General features: G+C 39.5%; 1 protein-coding gene across 2 annotated transcripts in view; it reads left to right on the forward strand.

Moving 5' to 3' along the window:
- The window catches only part of LOC121721500 (inactive phospholipase C-like protein 2), a 42,065-nt gene that overhangs the window by 2,554 nt on the left and 13,889 nt on the right, over nucleotides 1-25,622 (forward strand). For both annotated transcript variants that reach the window (XR_006034856.1, XM_042108472.1), the window contains exons 2-3: nucleotides 18,612-21,098; nucleotides 22,364-22,567. Coding sequence is in view for 1 of the 2 variants with exons in the window: in XM_042108472.1 (XP_041964406.1) it covers nucleotides 18,612-21,098; nucleotides 22,364-22,567 (2,691 nt within the window). In the remaining variant the exon portion in view is untranslated. The remainder of the gene's footprint in view (nucleotides 1-18,611; nucleotides 21,099-22,363; nucleotides 22,568-25,622) is intronic.

Below are 25,622 nucleotides of genomic sequence, written 5' to 3' on the forward strand. Positions count from 1 at the left end.
TGATGCTGATCCAATCATATTTGCTTTACAGACTTAAGCTGTTATATTGCCTTAATGACATCAACACAACGAACACACCGAGTATGGAACTGTAGTGTCTGGACATGTGCTCTCAGGTTGTGCATCTTGGCATCTTTACGTTTGGAGTCTAGAGTGCCAGGGACATGATTAGACGTGGCCTACTTGAGACTAATATGATTCAGGTTTCCTTGGTTGCAACAGCTGTTGTGCTAGGCTGGGTCCCCACACCCTGCCTTGAAAGTGTATAAAGTCACAAGTAACCGCGCCGTTTTCATAGTATTTTGAATGTATCTTCCTGATTATAGGTCTAATCCAAAAGCCGTTTTTTACCATAGAGCTACAGGCCAGGAAATGCTCGTTGCTCATATTAGTCATTTCCTGTGTGCTTAAAAGCACCTTACCCCTCCTGTCCCATTTTTTCTTTGCACCTATAGCTTATGCAAAAAAAACATGAGTAGCAAGCTCATCATCTAGGTTTTATGGACAAAGCTGAAATAAATGAAGACAGAAATGATTTTGCAACCAAGCAGGATGTTTTCTTGGCCCACTGGAGGTGGTGAACTTTGAGGCTTGTTCTGGCCAGGGAATTGATGGGCTAATATTGACATTTTTGTCTTGTAAACTACTGGAAAGCTCAAACTAATCTTTCTCCTGAAAAGGGCTTGGCTTACTCAGTCCAGAATGTATTTAGGCTTTTTGAAGTCAGCTGCCCTCAACATCTCTGTGATGGGGGAGAAGAAAGACTCTTTCTGTTAACAGAGAAAAGGAGTACTGCTTATGTTTTCTTGCTTAAGTGACTGGTTCAGAGAACATATGGGAACTTAACTGGACAATTTCTGTTTCCAGTTGTGTTAGTGTTTGACAAACCTGGGTGAACTGCAAGTGACCTTACCAGTAATTTGGCAGCATGCCAGATGTCAGAACAGTTTTTATAATGTGTAGAGGATATGGTGGTATTCGTAATAAGACTGGGAAAAACAGATCAGTACAAAGCAGTAGCCCAGAATATTGCAATGGACAGCATCAACAATCAGTTTATCAATCTTTTGTTAAAGCCTGTTTAACAATGGGTATTTTATATTGAATTAGTTTACTGGAATGCTAGATACCCAAATCAGTTACTTTTATAATCTGTAAGTGTGTAGTTCACTGACCAGCCTGCTTGTTGAAGATAAAAGAAGTGAAAAAGCCTCATTAGGGATACAATTTCCAAAAGGAATGTTGTCTGTTGTCCGTGCTCGAAGAGCACTTGATCTTTTTTAAATACTTTTTTGACCCAACGCAGCACTCGCCCTCTCCTCTCTTCCAAAAAAAATGTTTTATCTCTGAAAAGTTATCTCTGTATCGTGTAGGCATATCTTATCCATAGCCTAGGCTAAAGCTACATGTTGATAAATTAATTGTTGTGACATTATGTGGGGATCTGTACTGATAATCTCCCTTGATAAGCAATACACAGTGTCCAAAGCCTTTTTGGTCATCCTCCAAAAGTAGTAGTTCAGTCAATAAGGACGTCCCAAATGACCCTGAAGAGCATCAGTCGGCTTGTACCCTGTCTGCTCACCTCCACAGCAGACAGACAGCATGTGGCTGTCAGTTGTCATATAATCCAGTTAGGTGTGTTACCGTAGTTTCCCAACTATTAGTGGCGGTTTATACATTGACTTTGCAAAATTTCTTAAGCTATGAGGTTATTACACGGGGACAGTTAATGTAGTATTAAGCTTATTATGGTTTTGTTTTTTAACTTGCATAAAACACTGTCCTACAGCTTATACACAATGCGGCTAATACACAAGAAATTACTGTACTCTTTGGTGGAGGTGAGATGATTCCATGTAAGAGGCACCTATCAGGACATGGAGAAAACATAAATACACATTTTTGAGTCACCACCAAGATAACTTGAGAGTGCTTTAGAAAGCCGTATAAGAAAGCGATGGAAGGGCAGGCATTCAGTCATTTAGCAGCACTGCACAAATAGAAATCACGATTATGGCAGGTTGAAAATAGATTCTGGAAAGATAGAGGGGAGCCTGCACACCTTGATAGATTGTACAGCAGGTGCAGCTGTATTTCACAAAAACAACTTAAGAGAAGGGGGAACGAAAAGCGCAATACTGCTTGCTCCACAGTGCACTCTTTTTTCCCTTTCCTTCTCTAAGGAAAATAGAGTTCTAACTTCACAACAAATCAAAATATGCCTATGCACTTACAGCTGTACAAATTCTACTGGAAGCAAAGTGTTTATGTACCACCTATTTGTGTGTGTGCAACCAAGACCTACTTGTATTTAAAATTATTTATATCCTGTGGATATGTTGTGTCTCAGTGAACACTGTTTTATGGATTTGTGTCTATATTGTGTATATTGTATGTACTGTACTGTCTATTTTATTGGTGAGAGTGAAGACAATTCTCATGCCTGACATGACAATAAAGTCTATTCATTCATTTAAACAGAATTGGCATAACACTCATTCACAGACAATCAGATCTGTTCTGTGTATGTGTGTAAAACAAAGACTGGGTCTAGTTAAGAGTGGATTGAATGCAAGGAAAAATCTGAGCTTCTTCAGAATCTGAGTCATAAAGATGGTTTGTGGTTGCTATACTGTATGTGGCAGATACCCAGGTTTCTATAATGTGCCAAATGGAAAATCTATGATTTTTGGCAGGTGTTGATTCAGACAATCTGACACTGACCGAAACCCCCATCATTACTAGTTCCACTGAATACTGTAGCATTTAGTTACTGTGAATATTAGACTGCTGTGCCTCTCTAAAAGGCCTTCTGGAGGGTGAAGTCGAAAGCAACCTGCAACCACACACACATGTTGCATTAACACATGTTAAAATGAAAGCTGTATTAAATGGAGTTAAGTACTGAATCACTTGCTCACATATTAATAGCTGCTCACTATGAGTAATTAAGCTTAGTAGTTGTCATTACCTAGAGAGCCCTTCGAGAACACCATTATAAACCGTGCATACATTTGCTTCAGGGATTTCAGAAATGGATTATGGTCTAGCCTGAACCTCCACATATAGGCCTAACTCTCATTCACAATAGAATATTAATTTCTTAACATGATTCACATTAGAGGTGTTGCCAGCCGCACATCCCTTCTTTATTAAAGAAAAACATTCTAATTATATTGTAAATTGTCCATTGTGAATGCGGTGGTCCCCATCTACTTGCACAAAATCATCAAAAGTCAATACTACACATGGCAATTTGAAGATCACACTGTTAAAGCAGAGTTTTTTTCTCACTAATGCTTACTGTAACTACAAAACCCTATGTACTATTCATAATTATTGGTTTCCCATACATTGACTTATTTGTGGCGGCCCACCACAATATCAACATTGACCACCACACAATAATTTTCCTGGTTGTATTAAATTGTGCTTGAATCTGGTTAGAATCATAACCGTGCTGCACTAATTTGTTAAAAACTGTTGCATTCGAGTTAATTCTGCATACCACCACAAATAGAATTAAATTCTGTGGGAAACACTGTTGGTTGTACTAAATTGTGCTTAAATCTGGTTAGAATCATAACCGGCGCACTGCACTAATTTGTTAAAAACTGTTGCATTCGAGTTAATTCTGCAAACCTACCACCACAAACAGAATTAAATTCTGTGGGAAACACTGGATTATGCTAAACTATATGTGGCTCTACAAGTATAACAGCACGTAACACCTGTAATATTATTGTAAACAGGTAGATACTGATATATTCTTTTTTGGCTTGATAACAGGACCTTGCCATGCATGTGCGATAGCACCAGCCATTAGATAGTTCCTGCAGGCTATCTATTGAACCAACCAATCCCAAATAACCCATTAATAACCCAAGTCTCTCTCAAGTACTTTGGAATGGTTACCAGCCCCTGAATGCAGTCACTAAAAGGCACAATGACACCATTAGGCAAAAGTAGAGGCTTCCAATGAGATAATCATGTGCTGCGAGTTTAAAGCTGCATTATACTCACATAGACCTGCTACATACAAGTTGCATTCAGAAGTAGGCCATACATTATTTCATGATATGCCTCCTGTGCTAACAGTAAACTTGTGACTTCAGTGCTGCTTATGGCTTCAGGGCAGACAGTGGGTGTACTATCAGATACATAATATAATAAAATGGAATAGATGAAAATACACCCTATGTGACAGCTAGAATTAGATGCATCCATGTACCTGTTATAAAATCAAGAGTGGAGATTTTAATTAGTATGAAATGGAGCTACAGTATGTATGTAGTATTGCTGGAGAGCTTATGTTTATAACCATGATCTCCATATTAGGAGATGGACAAGAGAAGGATAATGCATTGCTTACAAGCTTAGAACATAGGGCTTTATCTAGTCCATGAGCATTCATTCACATAGTAAAAAAAGTACCGGTACTAGGATTTTGTCAGCAACATTTTTTTGGATCTTAGGACACTGTAATGCTGTGTTATTATGTCTTATAATGACATAAGTTACCACAACCTTTGTTCTTTGATTAAAAAAGAAACACAAGAGTATTATGAGTTGACCGGCTTTAGACCTGTGTAATAACATCTGGGTGCTTGTGAGAAAGGTTAGGGTCAAGCTGACACTTAAGGCAAGTCTCTCCTCGGAGACTTCAGACTCTAATGCTCTAATGGTTGAAACCGTAGTGTACATGGTATGTGATGATTCAGTGGTGCCTCTAAATGGTCAAACTAATGTGGAATCCTTAAAACCTTCAAGAGATTTTCATAGAACTTCAAAGATGGTGAAAAATAGGATTTGAAGGTGACTGTATAGAGTTTTTTTCTTTCTTTTTTTATTTTAATAGGTCAAGATGCTGTCTGTTCTCATCTTTCAGGGTTCCATTATCTGCTCACAACCTCATTTCACCTGGACTCTTCAGCTTGACTGATTGCAGGTGTTTTTGTAAAGCCTGTGGCAAATGTTTTATTCACATCAATAATCAAGCAAACAAAGCCTTGTTTTGTTTAATACAAACAACTGAGCTCACCTGTTCTTGTGGCCAAAACAGTAATATATATATATATATATATATATATATATATATATATATATATATATATATATATATATATATATATATAGTAATATATATATTTGCCAATAAAGTTTTTTCTCGACAAAGACATTTTTTTTTCTAATTCACCTTAAAAGACTTGCAGTCAGCTTAATTTATTTGGACTTGGCTTTTCGTCTGTCTTTTCGTCTAGGTCTTAATTTGTTTAAGTAATGAGTTTTGTTGGGGCTTGAAAGAAGGGGAGATTGGCCTTTAGTGCAGCCACCAGTTCAATTGCAGACTGCAGAGCCCCTGCCAATGGGAATAAGAACTGGCTGTCCACAGCAAAATCATTGGGCTGAGGAGTGCTGTGTGCTGAACTTCGTGTTCACAGCATTGTGGCGGGCGAGCTACGCTTTGATCAGGCTGTGACTGGTCAGTGAGTTGTTTCACGTCTTCCATCTCCTTTAGTTCAAGAACTTTTCCCCACTAAATGGAAATGAATGTGAAGTCAACAGGATCACATTTTGGCTAGATTTGATCATTATTTTATTTTGCAAACAATTATTAAATAACATTCCTTATTCATTCCAAAGGTGGAAAATCACCTTTTCACACAAAGAAAAAACACTAAAACATAAAAAGCCACTTCAGTACCTTCATGTACAAGCTCTGGAGCTCTTGTTTAGGCCTGAAAAAAGTGCTTGGCTGTCCACTTTATGTAGTGGGATAGGCCTTTAAGGGTATGGTAGGGAACATTTGGAGTGTTAAACAGAGCTATTATAAATGTGTTGTGTGTGGCATACTGACATAATGAAATAAATGGTAATGCTGTGTAATGTCAGTGTAATGCTAAGATGCCAAATGTTCTAGTTTTGTTTCTTTTACTATCATGCTTTCTTTTGACTAGATTTCTTTATTTTGGACCCAATGTGGCATTCACCTGTTTCTAATTTGATACAGTGCTCATGCTCTACATTTAAAAAAAAAAAAAAATCTTTGATTTATTCTTATTTCTTATATGTATTATGTTGGAACTACAGAGATATTTGGCTTGCATCTGCCCTGAACAGCCGTTGTGATTCAATTGAATCCTAACAAGCAAAGTCATGCTGTCACTTAGTGGTGTGCTTTTGTTGCAACTGACAATACAGGACACTTAGTTATACAGTGAGATTGCACATTAGCATGTTTAAAGTCATTATGAGTTGTTCAGTCAGCCTGGAGCTTTGTCAAGTTTCAGAGGATGTGAGAACAGCCAACACCATTTGATATTGACTATGTTTGTGGTTAAAGATTCACTGTATTGATTCCCAGGGTTAGGTGCCTTCCTAAATCGATCAGCAGCCACTTTGTTTCCCCCAGTTTGTCTCTCTCAGTCAATCCAAAAGCTCTGACTTCCATTATTAATTCAGAGGCTTCAGTGTTATTTAATGACAGTGTTGTGCAATTACCGAACATTAAGACATCTTTAAAGTCTTAGTGTAAAAATTGTTAATTGTGATATTTCAAGGATTTCATTGCATAAAATAAAAATAGTAACAACTGATGTAGTGTAAAACATAAGTTAACAGTAAGTCAAAGAGGCAATACTGAAAAAAGTGCTGCACTTTAAAATTAAATGTTATCAAGCAGCAAGAAGAGTCAGATAACTGTATCAAGTACAAGTAAAAAGTCTTAAAATATTAGAGAAACGGTGGCTCTGCAGGGTTTGTTCCCTGAGGCCATGCCTACGGCTTATTGTTGTATTTTTGCCGACTGTCAGGGAGACAGGAATGTAAAAAAAACAAAATGGATTGAGCAATGACTTGGATGAAGGAGTCCAGGTAGATTGCTCCAGGTCGTAAAGTACTTGAGCTGCCTGGCTATGAGCAACCACAGCGAGATGAAAAGTGATACTGTGCCCTCTTCAGATGACTAATCCACGTAACCATTTCACCAGACCTACTAGTAGACTGTGAGGTAGCAGTGGTCTAGACAAGTTGGCATGTCACATGTGTCATTGAAGACAGGTACAACACTTCTGAACACATAAATTCTACTTTGCAGAACACCAATTTCAATTGTATCCATTATATTTGAATGGATATGGAACTTACATAGGTTTCCTGTAGATTTGTATGACACTGTAATCGTTCAGTCCAGTTCCTGGCATTGAATGTAAAATTAGGCCTAATCTGTGTTTGTAAGGGTGTTTTCACACTTTTCCTTTTCAGCCTTCTAAATGAACTCAGACCAATGACTCAGAATTTTTTTGCCTATGAACACGCGAACCGAACTGTGAACACCTCGGGACAAATAGCCCTGGGTTCTCTTTTACATTTTGCATTGTAGGCTGGCCTATTTTGTCCTACCTGACATGCCATTGGCAATAGAGAAGGCATGTCGTTTATTATATATAAAAAAAATATTATCATGATAGGCCTACAGACATTTGTAATTTGGCTACAGCCAAACAAGTTTGTTCTAATGTAAGGCTGAATATATTTTTATCCAAGCTATTGGTAACTAACAATTTAGAAATCAGCAAACTTTGGATTACATTGCTCACCATTTTTCATGATCTGCTAAACTATTATCTCTCTGTCTCTTCTTGCATGTGGCAAACATATACGAGACTGCGCAGCGCAGTTAATGGGCTACTGTTCACTTGAGCTAAAGTTGGACAAAGCAACAGTAATCAGGTGGGGCGGGCCTACCACTGAATTAGAAAGTGTGATTGGCTGGCGTGTTGACTGACAGTTCAATAGGGTCTTTGCAATAACTTCAGATCAGAATTCATTCTGAAAATATATTATAATATATATTTCAGAAAAAAAATATTTATGAAACAAAATCACCACACCAATTGGGTTATGATAATTATTTCAACCTGATAATAAATGATGATGAAAATACATAAATAACTCTCAACTACATAGCCCTTAATCCAAAGCAGGTCTGAGACCCCCAGAGAAGGTATAGTGTGAAGATGAAGAGATCTGAGTCCTCTTTCAAATGAACTCACAATGTGACTATAAAAATGAACTGAGTCCTTTTTGTTTTGGTCCACTTTCTGGTCCCCTTTCAGTGGACTGAGCTTGGTTCTTTTAAAATGGACTATATATATGTGAAAACACCCTGAGATTCAATAACATGGTTGCTGAGATTTGGGAATATTTTTCTGTAATGATGTCATGTCTTTGACTGACACAAGTAGAGCTGCAGTCAGTGACCATGTGTGTACCTTGTAGAGTCAGTTTAAACAGGTAGACCTACATTTTCAGTCCAATCTATGTAAAACCCAAAAAGCATCCTTCATGTTAATTGTTGCATGGACAGTTGCATGGAAACCTCTGTATGCTTGATGTCCCTGTATTGTGGCTAAATAGTCTTATTTTCTTATTTTCGAAATAATGACCAGCTGCAAATGTCTGATTGTATCTGATATTCCTGTAGATAGTGTCCTCCTCCCCAGTTTGCTCAGTAATCTCAGGAACTATGATCCTAAAGTGAAGCATTTTTAAATGTCAGTGGACACTATTCTCAGTCTGACATTTTCTAACAGTGCTGTTAAATATTTAACTAAGAGCAATACAACCATGAGTTTGCTTTTCTCGAAGGGTTGAGTGTTACTTAAAGCTTAACAGTAGTTTTATTGTTGTGGGAACATGTAGTACAGTGTGATGCCCTGGTAAAAAACCCAGTAGGACTAGCCTAGTTAAAGTATACTCAATTAATACTCAATTTTAAATTCAGGTCACGTTAATACTAATATTAATGTTTATTGATATCACTGTAAGCCATTTTAGACAAAAGGGTCTGCTAAGAACCATAAACAAACAACAAAAAAGTTTTGCTAGTTTACTAGTTTTAAGAGGTTATAGAAGAACCCATAAACAAGATAAAAACCTTATAATAGGATATACGCCAACGCTAATGTCTGTGCATAGGCCTGATTGCTTAATAACTTTTTTGCACTGTGGAGCCTGACATATAGTCTTTAATTGAGTTCAGATATTGGACTCTGTCATCATTAATCTGTATCCAGGGTCCTTAACAATAGGATTAAGTCTCACTGTGAGACTAGAGTTATGGAAGGCGCCGGCGGTGACCTTTTTGACCGGAACTGGATGTGATTTCATTCAAAGACTTGATGAAAAATACCAGCAGCTTGTGAAATCAATGGGAACTTTTACTGTCAGCAAATTCAGACCATTTTTCTCCCCCCACCCCTTCAATTTCAAACACTGTGAGGATTAATTGTAACCCATAAAATGGCTTAATTAATGTAAGGTAATCTGTGCTGGGCACCTTAAAATGGGGTGAAAAATGAGAACCAATTCACATTGCATTGCATTGGAGGAAGGAAGAGGGTATGGTGAATGGCGAATTTGAGGTCCACAGGCTTGTGCTTTTCAGATTAATTGCTGTTGCTAGTGAACTCAGGAGATGGAGAGGTTGCATTCACATTAGCCTTTTCCTAGAAAGTCATGGCTTTGACCCTGGAGAAGTTAAATGGCACACTTAAGACTTGCAGAGATGTGGCATTTTTTTCTGCAATGTTTTTCTCTAGTGTGCCATAGATACCATCAAGAATATTGTCTTTATTAAGAATATAAGTATGTTGTATATCTGGCGTGGTGGAGAAGTGGTAATGTCACTAACTAATAATTGGTCAAGCCGAGTTTGATTCCCACCACTATGAGTCTCTGTTGCTTTGGATAAAAGTGTCTGCTGAATATCAGTCAACTTATCAGTCCGTCAACTTAAAGTCTTTTTCACTCTGAATACAATTCAGAGGAATGTTGCATAGGCAGATGTTTCAAAGCATATTCATTATCTTTTAAATTCCAGCTAAGCAGTGAACATTAATTAGCCTAACCTAACACCTGGCTTTCAGGTAGGTTCTTCACTCAAACTGACAGTGTCCAATTTCATGAAGGTAAAGTGTAGATTTTTTCGCAGTTAGTTCTCCATCAGCGAGAGAGAAATTAATCAGACGGGAGCCAATCAACTGCATCACTACAAAGTCCTTCATGAATGATGGATGAGTATGTATTAAAGCATCTTAAAGGTGAATTGACCTGTCACATAGTGTATTCTATATACCTTCAGTGAAAGATAAATATTAGTAGGCAGGAGGAGAGGGGCATAGCTGCTTGCATGTAACTTAAACTCACCTTTAGTTAGAAGATGAGAAGAATAGTTGCTAGATTTCAGGTATAAATGTGTGTAGTCAAAAAAAGCCAGCTTGGTAGCCAACTGCTAGACAAGTTAAAGCCAGCTTGGTTGGTCAAAAAAACAACACCTTGGTTTCTGAACTGAATTTATTTGGTTGGCTTCATTGATTGTAAACTGACCACATGTTTTACTGCTTTAGGCTAAATGCAAAACATTCCAATGTACCTGTTCTACTTGAAGAACATTCTATGTTTATTCTACCTGTATGTTTAGTAGAACCAAAGCCTTATAGATACAAACGCAAAAATGTAATGATAGCTTGTTTGTGGTGTAGCCTAGTGCTGCCTAATTGAAATGGGATAGGCAAAGTTTATCTTATATAAGGCTATTATGTGTGGCACATTTATTGGGCTTTTAGCCTCTTTTAATTTATTTGATAAGGAACTGATGAAAACTGAGCAGCAGAAAAGATGTCATAGTCGCTACATAAATAGTTTATTATTATAATTAGGTTATTAATACTATTACTTCACTACTATTACTGTTATTACTGTTATTAGAGTGCATGAAAATGCATTCTACTGATATCCGATTTCTTCTTCTTTTTCTTCTAACGCTTTTTGTGCGTTTAATGCGGCTTCAACCGTTTAACATAGAAACTTCATTCAAACTGCGTTGCGTAGGTCTTACTTAGGACATTTGGGCTTTGTATTTTTCAACTTTGTAACTTTAATACTTTTTAAACTATTAATTAAAAACTACTAAAATTTCCCCATAGACTTAACATTGGATTATGACATTATAATAGAGCAATTAGAATCCTATGCCAGGTGTTCAGGCCACCTGCAGCAACTGTCTCAGGCTTTAAGCATACAATATGGCTCTATTAAGACTACAGATCCTGTTCAACTGCTTCCTGTGCCCACAACTGTTTCAAAATAAAAGTCCCTTTAAACTATCCAACTTTTTAACTGTTCAACTATTGTCAACTGTTCAACTGTTGTAACTGTCAGTCAACTATGACTCCCATCAACTGTACCCTCTGCCTTCAACTGTTTCAAAATAAAAGTCCTCACTAGCTAGTTAGCATTGTTAGCATAGTTAGCATTTTAGCATAACTGCTAAAAATTATTAGCTAAGTTAGCTGAGTCACATGGTTAGCATAGTTAGCATTTTAAACAAAACTGCTAAAAATGATTAGCTAAGTTAGCTAAGTAACATGGTTAGCATATGTTAACATTGTTAGTATACTTAACATTTTAGCATAACTGCTAAAAATGATTAGCTAAGTTAACTAAGTCAGCTAAGACTTAGCTAAGTCACATGGTTAGCATAGTTAACATTGTTAGCATAGTTAGCATTTTTATCAAAACTGCTAGAAAACATTAGCTAAGTAACTTGGTTAGCATAATTAGCTTTGTTAACATAGTTAGCATAACTGCTAGCAAACATTAGAGCCATTCCACCTGTAAGTTATCGTCAACTATCTACCTATATAGAGCCTTTACACTATTTGTCTATCAACACACATTAAACTATCAGTCTATCAACAACATTTAAACTCTACATTTAACTTTTAAACTTTCAACATTCATTAAACTATGTGTATCAACATCCATTCAACTATCTGTCTATTCAACTATCTGTCTATTAACAACTTTTAAACTATCTACATTCAGCTTTTAAGCTGTCTACTTTTAAACTATCAAACTTTTATTAAGCTATGCAACCACCATGTCTGTCCTAGTGTCATTTTCATGCACTCGTAATTCCCTGGAATTACATTCTCTAGTTATTATTATTATTCGGATGAGCCAGTAATGTAAATCTGAGTCTGAAATGTTGGCTACAAACAGTCTATACTGCTGTAACTGCACTGCTGCTATTATTAATCGTTAATTTCTGGGAACTATTTGAGGCTTCCATGAGCCGCCATTGTTGGAAAAAAATGGAACATTAGCGTCAATGGAGTTGTCGCAACTCTCTATCTAAGGCTCTGAGTAGAACACAAAATGGACCATTTACACAATGGACTAGTTATTGATGCATTTTTTGTTGTTGATTAATTTACTCTGAGTAAAAGCAAGACTTTAATTCTAATTCTGAGAAGTAAGCCTTGAGTTCCTGGAAGAGGGATGGACAATTCTGAAGGGTCCAGTGAGCTAGAAAAAAAGGTCTAGCAATCCATTAGGAAATTAATAATTGAATTGAATCAGTACAGAGTCCACTTATCGGACACACCAGGACACAATGCAGACAGGCAGACAGAACAGGGGTGGGGTGGGGGTCGTCTCAGCTGTCAATCAACAGGTCTTTAGGGGATTAAGCAGCCCTACCTTCAGTAGCCTGGCCCACCTTTACAGAATGTTGTCCGATTGTGCTCTACATGATAAGGGATGGAGAGCATGCTTTAAAAGATTACCATCGCACTGTGTCCCCTGACTAAGCATCCTGCTAGCAAGTCACAGGAAATGAAAGATGAGATTCCCTAGTGAGGTGTTACTGGTGTGTGCAAGGCCTGGTAATTGGTAGAACTGCTACACAAGTTAAATTAATTCATCAAATATCTTTCAATAGCTGAGTCAATAATAAGCACTTAAGTTAGTTCCACTTGGATGGCCTTCTGCTCTGATGGTGTAATCAAATTGGCTAACATGGTGTAACCCACTGACAAAATTGGAGAACAGTTTCAGAATACCAAGTTTTTTCCAGAATACGTTGATTACTGTTCTTTATTTCAATATGTGAGTGGATTTGGTTACATGTTTTGCTATTTTATACGTTGGACCATACTCGGAATTCCACAGGACAGCTAAGGTTTACGTTAGAAAGGTCTTCAGCTATCATATAAAATGTAGCCACCAAACCTTAATTAAATCATATGCATTGGAAGAGAGAGGAAAAAAGAAAATCCCTGAACCGTTTCCAAAGGCTATTACATAAGAGTATGAAAATAGACTTTTCAGGAAATAATAAAACTACTGTTGAGGCTGGGTGGGGGTTTTACAGCATTGTTTTCTTGTCCTGGGGGTTGGAGATAGAGTTGGGGAGACACTGGAGAAAAGGAAATCCTGAGCTTAAGAATGTAGCCTGGATGATATGTTTACACAACAGGAACCTTAGCCATTTCATATTTCATGGAACCACGCCTATAAATGGTCCCATCTGAGACCTTAAGTCCCTTATCAAAAAACAAATAAATAGGCTAGGCTAGTTCAACCCCCCCCCCCCCCCCCCCCCCCCATCAGAGTGATTAACTTTTTCCTCACCAAGGCCTCTTGAGAAGTCTGTTGAAATGGAAGTCATTGTGCCAGTGACCTTTCTGTGATGCTTTTCATCAGAATCTAGGATAATTTTAGCAAAACTCTTCAGTCAGTCTCCTGTGTCCAGTCTAATATTAGATGTAAGTCCACTTGCTTGAGAGCAGTGTCTACATTTCAAAATCATACTAACAAGGATAAATCAAAAGCACAGACAAAATCATGGAAGATATTCATTTCAGAGAATGTGTGATCTTGGCAATAGCATTCATGTTTTGTTCATCAGCTGTGGTTATTTCCATTGCTGTCTGTATTGTTTACCACATGTCAATCATTTCCCGAGTGCCAAAATAATTAAATGTGACTGGCACTTGAGACGGAAGAGACTGTGAAACACATGTCTTAGAGGCTGCATTTTGGTGGATGACATTGAGAAGTCCCATCAGAGAGCAACGGTGCTCTCATGGTGAGGACGAGGATGAGGACGATAAATAATTTGTGATTTTGGAATTTGGAATATCTATGGTATAATCATAGTTAGGCCATCCTTAAAAATATTTTTGTTTGCAGTAACAGCCAAAAAAAATTAAAAATGGGTCGGTAGGTAGGTCAATATTTTTTTCAAGATTCAAAGTACAAAAGTACAATTTTGGTCATGGTGATTACGTAGGAATGAATTTACACAAATGTGCATATCGTGACGTAACTGACTGGGTCTTCAACCCGTGCCTTCAGGCGCACCATTGCAAACCTCATTCTGATGCAGGTTATATAGACCAGCCTTTCTCAAACGTCTTTGACCTGAGGCCCGGTCATGGCAGACTTTTGGGTCATAGGGCTCATCTACATGTACCCAGAAAGAAGGCTACAATAGCTCTTGGCCACGTTATATTGAAATTTGACTATACAATACTCAATGCTATACAGTGTATTATACAGTCTCTGCTCTGTTAATAAGGAAGTTCCAAAAAACAACGTCGTTCTATTAAGGTTCGTTAAATAAATAAATAGCCTTCCAACAGGTTGAAGCGGAGCTTTGATACCAACGTTATCGATTAGTTTCAGTTTCTCTCGCGCAGACGCGCACTGAATGAATGCTCATACCACCACTTAATTGTAGGGCTCCATGTTTAATGACATCGATAGCAGAAACGTTTGTTTTCTTTTTTCGTCGATCCGCGGTTTCTTGATCAACTGCGCAGCAAATTATCAGATGAAGCACCGGGCCTAATTTCACTCCACGACTCCGCGGACCAGCAGTCTCCATGTTGCGGACCCATATTTTGAGAAATGCTGAATAGACCACAACCAATTTCAATACTCCGACACGGTCACCGTTAGACTAGGGGGAGGAGGGATGAGAAAAGATCTGGCCACAGTTCTTCCAGAACTTCGTGCCAAGTAACAGCGTTATCAGTTTGTGTGAATGAAACGAAGCGTAGGCCATAGTGTGACATGCGTAAAACCAATGGTGTAGAGATGACACCACAGGTTTTTTTTTAAGTGAGCCACGTTTGCATGTAGGCAATTTATATTCACAATACTTGGGCCTACTAAAAGAAATATTATTGTATTGCTTTTGTATTGGTTGTTTAGAGTAAAAAAAAAACAATCGGTCGGTATTAACGCAAGTTTACAACCGGCAAGTCGGTCGGACTAAAAGGGGAAAAAAATAAATATTTGGGTCGGTTCTAAATTGACAGGGTCGGTCGGGTTACGGCAAACGAAAATATTTTTAAGGATGGCCTTATTTAAGGTCTTTCAGGCATTTCCAACTGTAGCCTAATGTTTGTGATCAACAGCCTGCAGTCAAGTGATTCATTAGTCTTTGTCATCCCCTGAAAGCAAGCTCCACCTCTCTCTCTTCTAGACTGGCTGCTTATGTAATGTTCAGCCATGGGGCTGTGTGGTTTGACTGTTAACGACTCCATGGAGAGCACCATTGTTTTTTTTTTCAGTCCTCTTTAAAGCCTGCAAAGTATTCAAATGTAGACTGGAAGCATGGGGGTGTTGGCAGGAGCTGTGATGATACAGTACACTGATTATGTCCCAAGTGCTGATTTTCCACACAGAAACCACACAGATCATAGGCTATGGAAACAAATGATCTGTTTTTTTTCTCGCTTCATTTTTTAAATATATTTCCCTATAGTTTTGGAATACTACTGTTGGATCTACAATATGATCTGACTGGGAAAATAAGGGTGCACTCCAACTGATGCATTATGCCTGCCGGTTGACGCTATAATCCCACAGTCACTTGCATCAGATCAAAGCATTACATTTATCTTGGAAAATCTGTTGAAAATGAGTGTTTGGATACGTATGTCACACATTAAATACAATGTCTACAAAGCTAAAAGAAGTCTTTGATGCACTATGCTGAAGAATGCATGCAGACCTGAAAGTAGTCAACCTTTCCCCTCACACTCTGGTAGTGATATTTTCTGTTAGCACTCCATGACTGATTTTCCAATTGACTTCCAATCACCCTTTGGCTAAAATGCATAGACTTCCATGTTAAGCCCGGACTTGCACAAAGGTCAATGGAGCCGTCTCACATTGACACTAGAGACTACTGTGTCTTTGCAGAGAGTGGTTTTACACAGGCTGCATGTAGTGTCGCGTGTGCTGCCTGGAAAGGTTTGTGACATCTTCCCACCTGAGCGGAGGTGATGTGGAGGACCCGGTGGAGCGGCACAAGCTGGGGCTTGGGAAATGTCATGGATGCAGCAGCAGCAGGCTAACATGATGAGATGTGTGGGCTTAGATGCTCCAGGGGAGAATCATCACAGCCTACCCACAATGCCTTGTGACAGGCACCCTAAGTGAAGCGGCGCAGTCACTTCTCGAGAGGGGGGCATCCACAGCCCTCATTCCATGGCAATAGGAGGATGAATCAGAGAGCAATGACAACAGTATCCCTGTAGAAGCCAAAGAAGGCCTTTTTTCATCTCTTTTGATGGATGCAGTTCACATCATTCCTGAACCTCAGCTTGACCTTCCTGTTCATGGCATCCATTCAGTCTGGACTACATTACATGTATGTCGCTTTGGACAAAAGCGTCTGCCAAATCCCATAACCATAACCATACATTAAAGGTGCAGCAGTAGTGTGTTTGTTTTGAAAACAGAAATAAGAAGGCACCCTACCCTATGCATACTGTGTCAGTTAGAGACACCAGTAGGTACGGCTGAAGTGCCCTTGAGCAAGGCACCTAACCCCTCACTGCTCTCCGAGCCCGCTGTTGTTGCAGGCAGCTCACTGCGCCAGGATTAGTGTGTGTTTCAACTCACTGTGTGCTAAGTGTGTTTCACTAATTCACGGATTGGGATAAATGCTGAGACCATATTTCCCTCACGGGATCAAAAGAGTATATATACATACTTATACTATACTTACTAAGGAAAAATGACAACTTCTAAGACGAGCTCAGTTGCTAGGGTTGATGACAATTCCCATGTAAGAGTTTCAGTGACAGGTCTATGCTGGCGAGTAGTCTGCATGAGTAGGCTACCGTGTAGGTCAGGGTGCATCCAAGCTTTCAGACCAGAATTACTGTAACTGTTTGTTAGTCAGTCTACATTTTACTTCCTATTGTAACCTACCCATTTGTGAAGTTGAGATATCTAACGCTTCTGTGGAAAGTGGGTAGCTCCACTGCTTCGTGACTTTTCTGGAAAGTGACAGCGTTGATGGTAACCACATTCTTCTTCCCACACCACAGTGCTTTATGCTGTTGGCCACAAGAATGTATCTGAACTTGACTAGGCCTCTTGTTTTATCTCATCACTCTTAACAAAACTACAAAAGTGTCATTGTAACAGAAACACATAGAGGTAGGAGGGGGAAAAGTATTAAGTTTAGTATAGTGATATTTTTGGTACAATATCATTAGAGCAGTGCCAAGTATCACTGTATTTATTTATTTAACATTATGAGTTTTATTTTATTTTGGTAGTACATCAGTTGTGATAATATTGATACTGAAGTCCACAGGATGGCACAACACTTTGCTCTTCTCTTGCATCATAGAAAAAAATCGTAAAGAAAGTCAGTTGAGGACAAATGTACTACACCAAGGTAGCTGCAGATAATACCAGTTTATGAAATGTAATATATGTGAGAATTAAATCGTTATGTACCGCAGGATCGAATTGTAATACTTCCTGTGTCACAAAAGGGAAATAATCTCAATAATGTAGTGACAAGGCCCACGTATTGATAGAATCATTGTTGCCCCGGTCGCAATTCTCGCCATATAGCCTCAGATGGATTGTCCAATTGTATGTGCTGGTTGAGCAGTGCTTCCTCTTTGCTCTTCCAAAAAGCTCATTGAGAGTACTTCATACGTGCACAGAACTCTTCATAGAACAGGGCACACACTTCACTGGTTATTTTTTCACTCAAAGAGCCTTTTTAGCACTTTACATAGCACATCTCTACAGTACTGCCCCAAACTTAATGGTTCTCACACAACTGTATATCTATTAAGGAAGGAATCATTTTTGTTTATGCCAAAAAATATGAATAATGTCCATAATGTTTCTGAAATTCAATGTCATGAACTAAATTGTAATTTCCGTAAAGGAATGTGTGAATGTGTTGTCACCTTCTGAAACTCACACATAAACCATAGCATTTCCTTTTGTAGTGGTAGTTTTTCACTTGAGCATTCTAAATGGGGAATATCCAGCCCCATGCATCATGTTGCTTTGAGCTAAGTGCAAATGACAAAAGCAGTTATAATTGTAATTTGTGATAACTTCAGCTAATGAATCATAAGAGTGATTAATTAGCCAGTGCTTAGAGCATCAGATGGTACATTGCTGAAATAAAATAAATAATTTGAAGTGGCCTTTTAATCTACTGAACACTCTTAGTCAACACATTATAATAAAAAAGTCACGTATTGCAGTGTAATACGACACTTTGCAACACATTGAAATAAAAAAGTCACCTATTGCAGTGTTATACGACACTTCCCGTTTTTTCTTTATTTACACATTATTTAATAGTCCCTAGCGAAATTGTTTGCATTTGGCCTTTTATCTCTGTCAATGATTCATCATCAGGCCACATGAAATAATTCAGGAATGTCATGTGTTGTGACAGTTTGAACTCTTTTTTTCCCCAGGATGGCTCAAGGCAACGGAAGGAAAGGAAGAAAACTGTTTCATTCAGCAGCATGCCAACAGAGAAGAAGATCAGCAGTGCCAGCGACTGCATCAATGCCATGGTGGAAGGGTCCGAGTTGAGGAAGGTGCGGTCCAACTCCCGTGTGTACCACCGGTACTTCCTCCTGGATGCCGACATGCAGTCCCTCCGATGGGAGCCTTCCAAGAAGGAGTCTGACAAGGCCAAGATCGACATCAAATCTATCAGAGAGGTGCGAACTGGCAAGAACACGGACACCTTCAGAACCAATGGTGTTTCTGATCAGATATCAGAGGATTGTGCATTCTCGATAATCTGTGGAGAGAACTATGAATCCCTGGACTTGGTAGCGAATTCTGCAGATGTGGCCAATATTTGGGTAACTGGACTCAGGTATCTGATATCATATGGGAAACACACATTAAACATGATTGAAAGCAGCCAGAACAACTTGCGAACATCCTGGCTTAGTGAACTCTTTGAGGAAGCTGATGTCAATGGTAGCAAACACCTTAGTTTGTGTACTGCTGTGCAGCTGATCAAAAATTTAAACCCTGGACTCAAAAACGTGAAGATTGAGCTGAAGTTCAAAGAATTGCACAAGTTAAAAGAAAAGACTGGATGTGATGTGAGTCTGGAAGAGTTCACTGAGGTCTTCCATGACCTTTGCACGAGACCAGAAATTTACTTTTTGCTCGTCCAATTCTCTAGTAACAAGGAATTCCTTGATACTAAAGATTTAATGATATTTTTGGAGGCAGAGCAAGGCATGGCCCAAGTCAGCGAGGACACCAGTCTGGAGGTCATTCAGAAGTACGAACCTTCCAAAGAGGGCCAACAGAAAGGCTGGCTCTCCCTTGATGGATTCACCAATTACCTCATGTCACCTGACTGCCACATTTTTGAACCAGAACAAAAGACAGTTTGCCAAGATATGACCCAGCCACTGTCCCACTACTACATCAATGCATCCCACAATACCTACCTGATTGAGGATCAATTCAGGGGACCTTCTGACATCACAGGATATATCCGTGCTCTGAAGATGGGTTGCCGTAGTGTAGAGCTGGATGTTTGGGATGGGCCAGACAATGAGCCGGTCATTTATACAGGACATACAATGACCTCACAGATCGTCTTCCGCAGTGTCATAGACATCATTAACAAATACGCATTTGTTGCTTCTGAGTACCCTCTGATAGTCTGTTTGGAAAACCACTGTTCCTTAAAGCAGCAGAGGGTCATGTTTCAACACCTCAAAAAAATATTGGGGGATAAACTCTACACAGGTACCCCCAAACCAGAGGACAGTTACCTACCCTCTCCCTCAGCTTTGAAGGGCAGAATTCTTCTGAAGGGTAAGAAGTTGCCCCCTTCATGCACAAGTTCAGAGGGTGAAGTGACTGACGAGGATGAAGGGGCTGAGATGTCTCAGAGGATGAACATTGATAGTGGTGAACAGCAAACAGTCGCCTTGCCCAAGAAACTCCAGCTCTCCAAAGACCTCTCAGACCTGGTGACTCTGTGCAAATCCATTGAGTTCAAAGACTTCCCAACGGCATTTCAGAACCAGAAGCACTGGGAACTTTGCTCATTTAATGAAGTTTTTGCAGGCAGATGTGCCACAGACTTCCCTGGGGACTTTGTCAACTACAACAAGAAATTCTTGGCTCGTGTGTACCCTAGTCCAATGCGAATAGACTCCAGCAATATGAATCCTCAGGACTTCTGGAAGTGTGGCTGCCAGATAGTGGCCATGAATTACCAAACCCCTGGTTTAATGATGGACCTGAATATCGGCTGGTTCAGACAGAATGGTAATTGTGGCTATGTTCTGCGTCCAGCCATTATGAGGGAACAGGTTTCTTATTTCAGTGCCAATACTAAAGATTCAGTGCCCGGTGTGTCTCCCCAGCTCTTGCACATAAAGATCATCAGTGGACAAAATTTTCCTAAACCTAAGGGCTCAGGTGCCAAAGGGGATGTTGTGGACCCCTACATATATGTGGAGATCCACGGCATTCCTGCAGATTGCGCTGAGCAAAGGACTAAAACTGTCAATCAAAACGGGGACAATCCCCTTTTCGATGAAAGTTGTGAGTTTCAAATCAACCTCCCGGAGTTAGCAATGGTACGCTTTGTGGTGTTGGATGATGACTACATTGGGGATGAGTTTATTGGCCAGTACACAATTCCGTTTGAATGCCTGCAGCCAGGCTTTCGCCATATTCCACTTCAGTCACTCACTGGAGAAGTCCTTCCTCATACCTGGCTGTTTGTGCATGTGGCCATAACCAACCGCCGAGGTGGGGGCAAACCCCACAAGAGGGGTCTGTCTGTAAGAAAGGGTAAAAGGAGCCGTGAGTATGCCACCATGAGGATACTGCTCATAAAGAATGTGGATGATGTCTTCAAGACTGCTACACTGCCGCTAAGAGAAGCCACAGACCTCAGAGAAAATGTGCAGGTAATGATTTACATACTAAACACCCTCATTATGTTTTTGAAAGACATGGTCATATCATATTGTAAAACCGTCATACGGAGTCATTGTTAGGGGAGGTGAATGATCCGCTTATTTTATTGAGGGCAGTGTCTTTGGTCTTTATGAAAATGACCTCAGTGTTAAGCATAGATCACAGCCAGCTCTACTTCAAAAGACCCTGTGCATCTGTAGTGGGAACCCCTTTTGGGGCAAAACAAAACCCCTAGGCGTGATTTAATCAGAGCTGAAATAACCTAATACCTTGATGTTGTGCAATTGGCAAGACAGAACTGAAGGAGACTTCAAAGCTGAATGGCGCACTGGTAAGATCCCACACCAAGCCCTTGGAAGTGGGCTCTGTTCAGAACCACAGGTAGCTCCTAGCAGCTTATCAGAATTCCGTTTAATATTTAAAATGGAAAACCTCTTATATAATACTGCCTGGTATGTCTGTAAGTACTGTATCTCTCGGTAATACATCTATAAACAATATTAAGCTGACTAAAGAATAGCAGTAGCAGTGTTACTGTCATAAAATACAAAGCAACAGTGAAAACAAGGGGAAACCAGGATATGCTGTTATTTCCCCACCTTCTTCACTGAAGCCCAAATATATTGCTTTCGCTTCTCACTCTTCCAGAACAGAATACCAATTTCTAATACCTTTTATATTAGGTCCACTACATACAACATTCATTTGAGATCTAGTTCTTTTGAAAGCCCTCAGACATTCACTAAGTTCCTCAGGGCAATGATGGTTTCCTTGGTGTCTTGTTTCCTGACAGGGTTGCTGTGTTTTGGTATTTCATAACACATTGAGTTTATTTTCTGAGCTTTGTTTACATTGCATTTTCCATTCAAAAACAAACAGCTAACTATGAGGCTTAAAATATATTGTTTTTTTTTTCTCCCACTGTCCTTGCCATTGTTTTCGCAGTGTGTAAATTTGGCCCCCTGTATATGCATATGTCTGTGTGCAAACATTGTTTTTGTGCATTACAGTCAGACAGGGAACACATGTGGAAACCACTTCCTGTTGCAGCTCTTGTTGATTAGAGATCAAATATGTTTCATTTAAGGAAGCTGGTGAATTTACTACATCATAAGAGAGTGGCCTTACACTTACTCTGAATGAACAAACTGTTGCATGGTAAATGTAGTTAAATTTTAATATCTCGAATTACTATATGTTGTAGTAATCCTACAGACTGCGCACAATGTGTGTCTGTGTGTCTTTGACTCTGCAGAATGCAATAGTGTCCTTCAAAGAGCTATGTGGTCTGTCGGCGGTGGCGAACCTGAAGCAGTGCATACTGGCTCTGTCGTCTCGTCTGACAGGGCCAGACAACAGTCCTGTCTTGCTGTTTAACCTGAAAGACCAGTACCCCTCCATGGAGCCCCAAGGTGTCCTCCCAGAGGTGCTGAAGAAAGTTATCATGGCCTATGACACGGTGAGAGAAGCTTATCAAGTCAACCTCAAAATGCTCAAATAGAACACGTCACATCATCACAAATTTGTATACACTTTTATGAGAAATGGCTCAGGCAAAATAATCACCAATCCTTACTTGTCTTGTGCATGTCTAAAAGTAGTGTACTACTAAATTGTATTCCATTAGTATTTAATTACCTTTTAAACACCTGAGATATCAATCACAGAACACAACAGCAGGTTCAGATTTTTTGCAGTACTTTGTTGTCTAAGCTCTTTGACAAGGGATCAAAGGTGGAGTTTTGCCAGATTTTTGATTATTTGAAACATGCAGGGTGATAAGCGGAATGATGATGTTTTAAATAATAGGGATGTTGTTTACACAGCAGACCGTTGTTATGTAAGGTCGTTTCAGACACTCCCATATTGATTCATCATTTCTAAATGCTTACGCTGTGAACATTGACAAGCCTCTTAAATATGTTATGCTATTTTCCATACAAAACTAAATATAATGTAGCAATATGTGTTTTATTTTATTTACTTAAAAACCTGTAAATAAAACTGAAAGCTACATCACTCTAACTGAGAGGTCCAGTTTGTGGCCAGGTCGGTAAAAAAATCTCATCAAAGTAATTTGCAATTACAATGCATTATAATCAACATAAAATATGCATACTTTGACATTTCACTTGACTAAATGTATTTTGTATTAAGCATATAATGTTATCCACAGGGAGGCATGCGTGAAGGTGACAAATGGGTGCATATTGCTTTAACTGTGGAACAGCAGAGGTTAGAGGACTACAGCTCAACACAGACGGCCATTAGCATAGCTTTGAATCCCATTTACTTAATGTGGCCATTATGGATCCTTCTCCAGAGTGGAAAAGGCACACTGTGTTCAGACACAAGGGATGTCTGTAAAAAATAAGTGAATTGTTCAATAGGGCAGAAAGGCAGTTTTTATAAATAGCAGTCTTAACTACAAATGCCAGCTCACATTAAAGTTATTTAGATTGTGTTCAGTTTGTTAGGCACTCAATCACTCAAGCAAATGATGATATGGATTTTATTGTCAGAAAAGTGTATCTTCAATAAAGTAGATGTTCATTCGCTGATGTTATCTGATGAATACTTAATCTTTTGGAGAAAGTGGATGTGTGTTCATCAGCAAAATTAAAGCTATTTGAAAGATTACAGCAAACTGCTAGAATCTGATGATAGAAATAGAAGTGGAAGTTACTTAGAGATCAGACAGTGACAGTATTGTGAAGTACAATGTCACATTGATTGAAAGACACTGTGAAATACAGAACACTGTCAATAAATCATGAACCACAAGATGGAAATACTCTAGCGTGCCCATTTGAGGAGATGCACTTGTCATGAACCCAAACCAAAAATCACTGTGTGAGGGTGTACACTCGAGACCAGGCACTGTTCTGCATTTTAATAGAGACACACTGGATGGTGTCTCAGAGTCCCTGCTGGATCATTAGTCAACTGGCTGACAATGACAAGACACGGTCACAGCCATGAGACAAGACTTTGTTGATGGGATTTATCTGTGAACAATGGACGGCGGTGACAAAAACTAGATCAAAAGAACACTACCATAGTCCACAGCTCTGGGAGCCTGTGGTCTCACTTTTATGTTTCTGCTCCTGTGCAGTGCCGTTTGATCAGGGCTGTCCCATACATTACATTACAGCCTGGCCTTGTGTAACTCAGTGGTCTGGAGAAACACAGGCTTACATCAAAACAGCGCACTGCATTCTTGTGGGGCAGCGGATCCTGGCTCGCCTTGCTCCAGCACACACTGAGCCGAAGAGGCATGCTGCGGGGTTCACATCCTCCGCCCTGAGTGCCTCTGCACTATAAATACCCCCGTTGTGGTGGGTCAGCCACCAAGGCTGTAATTTCTTCACCCATTAGTAGTGTAATCACAGTGGGCATGGCAGCCTTGAATCTGGTGCTGCAGCTGTGGAATGTCACAAACAGCCCCCTTCATGCAAAGCTGATGCCACACTCCCTCCTTTTCGGCACCGCCCCTCCACTTCCCTCCCCCAAGCAGCTTGTCTTCCTGTCTCACAGCAAGAGTGTGTAATGCATGTGACCTGAATGATGAAACCTGCATGGATGGGTCACAGGCCTGGCTGTTTGCTCACCATCCAGCCAGCAACCCCCCCCCCCCCACACACACACACACACACACACACACACAGACACACACACTCTTGCTGTGTTGCCCTCAGGCAGATGGGCCCACTTTTCTGATCTGGGTACTGCTCAAGGCTTCTTCCTGTAGAGTTTTTTCTTTTCTCCTTTCCACTGTCACCTTTGTGCTTGCTCTTGGGTTTTAGGCCTTAGGCCCTGATAAGTGCATTGGTACAGATTCAGTTGTTGTAATGTATGCTGTAGAACAGAACTGAAACTGAATTGAGATCCACTTGCTGAACCACCACAGAACCATCTGATAAGCACAAGTAGATGGTAGAGTCCATAACACACAGCCCAGAGGCAGTTATTGTTCTTCATTTCCTGCCATCCTTACACTCTTAAAATGAATGTGTGGAAAACAACACATCTTGCGTTGTTTTTAACACATCTCTGTGTCCAGATAGGGACAACATAGTTTGTGTTGTTTCCAACACATTGCTTTTTTTTATTTGTTACACAATATTAAATAACACAACTTGCATTGAAAACGACACAACTTGCATTGTTTTTTTTAACCCATCTTTTTATCAGAATCAGCTTTATTGGCCAGGTTTGCGTAAACAAACAAGGAATTTGACTCCGGTTAATCTTTGCCCTCAAAGTACAACACACTTAACATATAAGAATAAAAATAAATACCATACAAAGAGTAGAAGAATAAAAAAAGAACAGTAAGAATAGAATGAAGGGCAGTAGAATATGGCCATGTCCAGATAGGGACAACACATTCGTTTTAAGAGTGTATTTTATTATCTCAACTTAAAGTTATGCTTTTTATAAGCTTGCTGCCTGTAATGATTTTCAAGTCATGACTTTGACCAGGACAGCTGGACAGTTTGCTTGTTCTGTTG

Source organism: Alosa sapidissima, chromosome 10 (assembly GCF_018492685.1).
Source record: "Alosa sapidissima isolate fAloSap1 chromosome 10, fAloSap1.pri, whole genome shotgun sequence".
NCBI lineage: Eukaryota > Metazoa > Chordata > Actinopteri > Clupeiformes > Clupeidae > Alosa > Alosa sapidissima.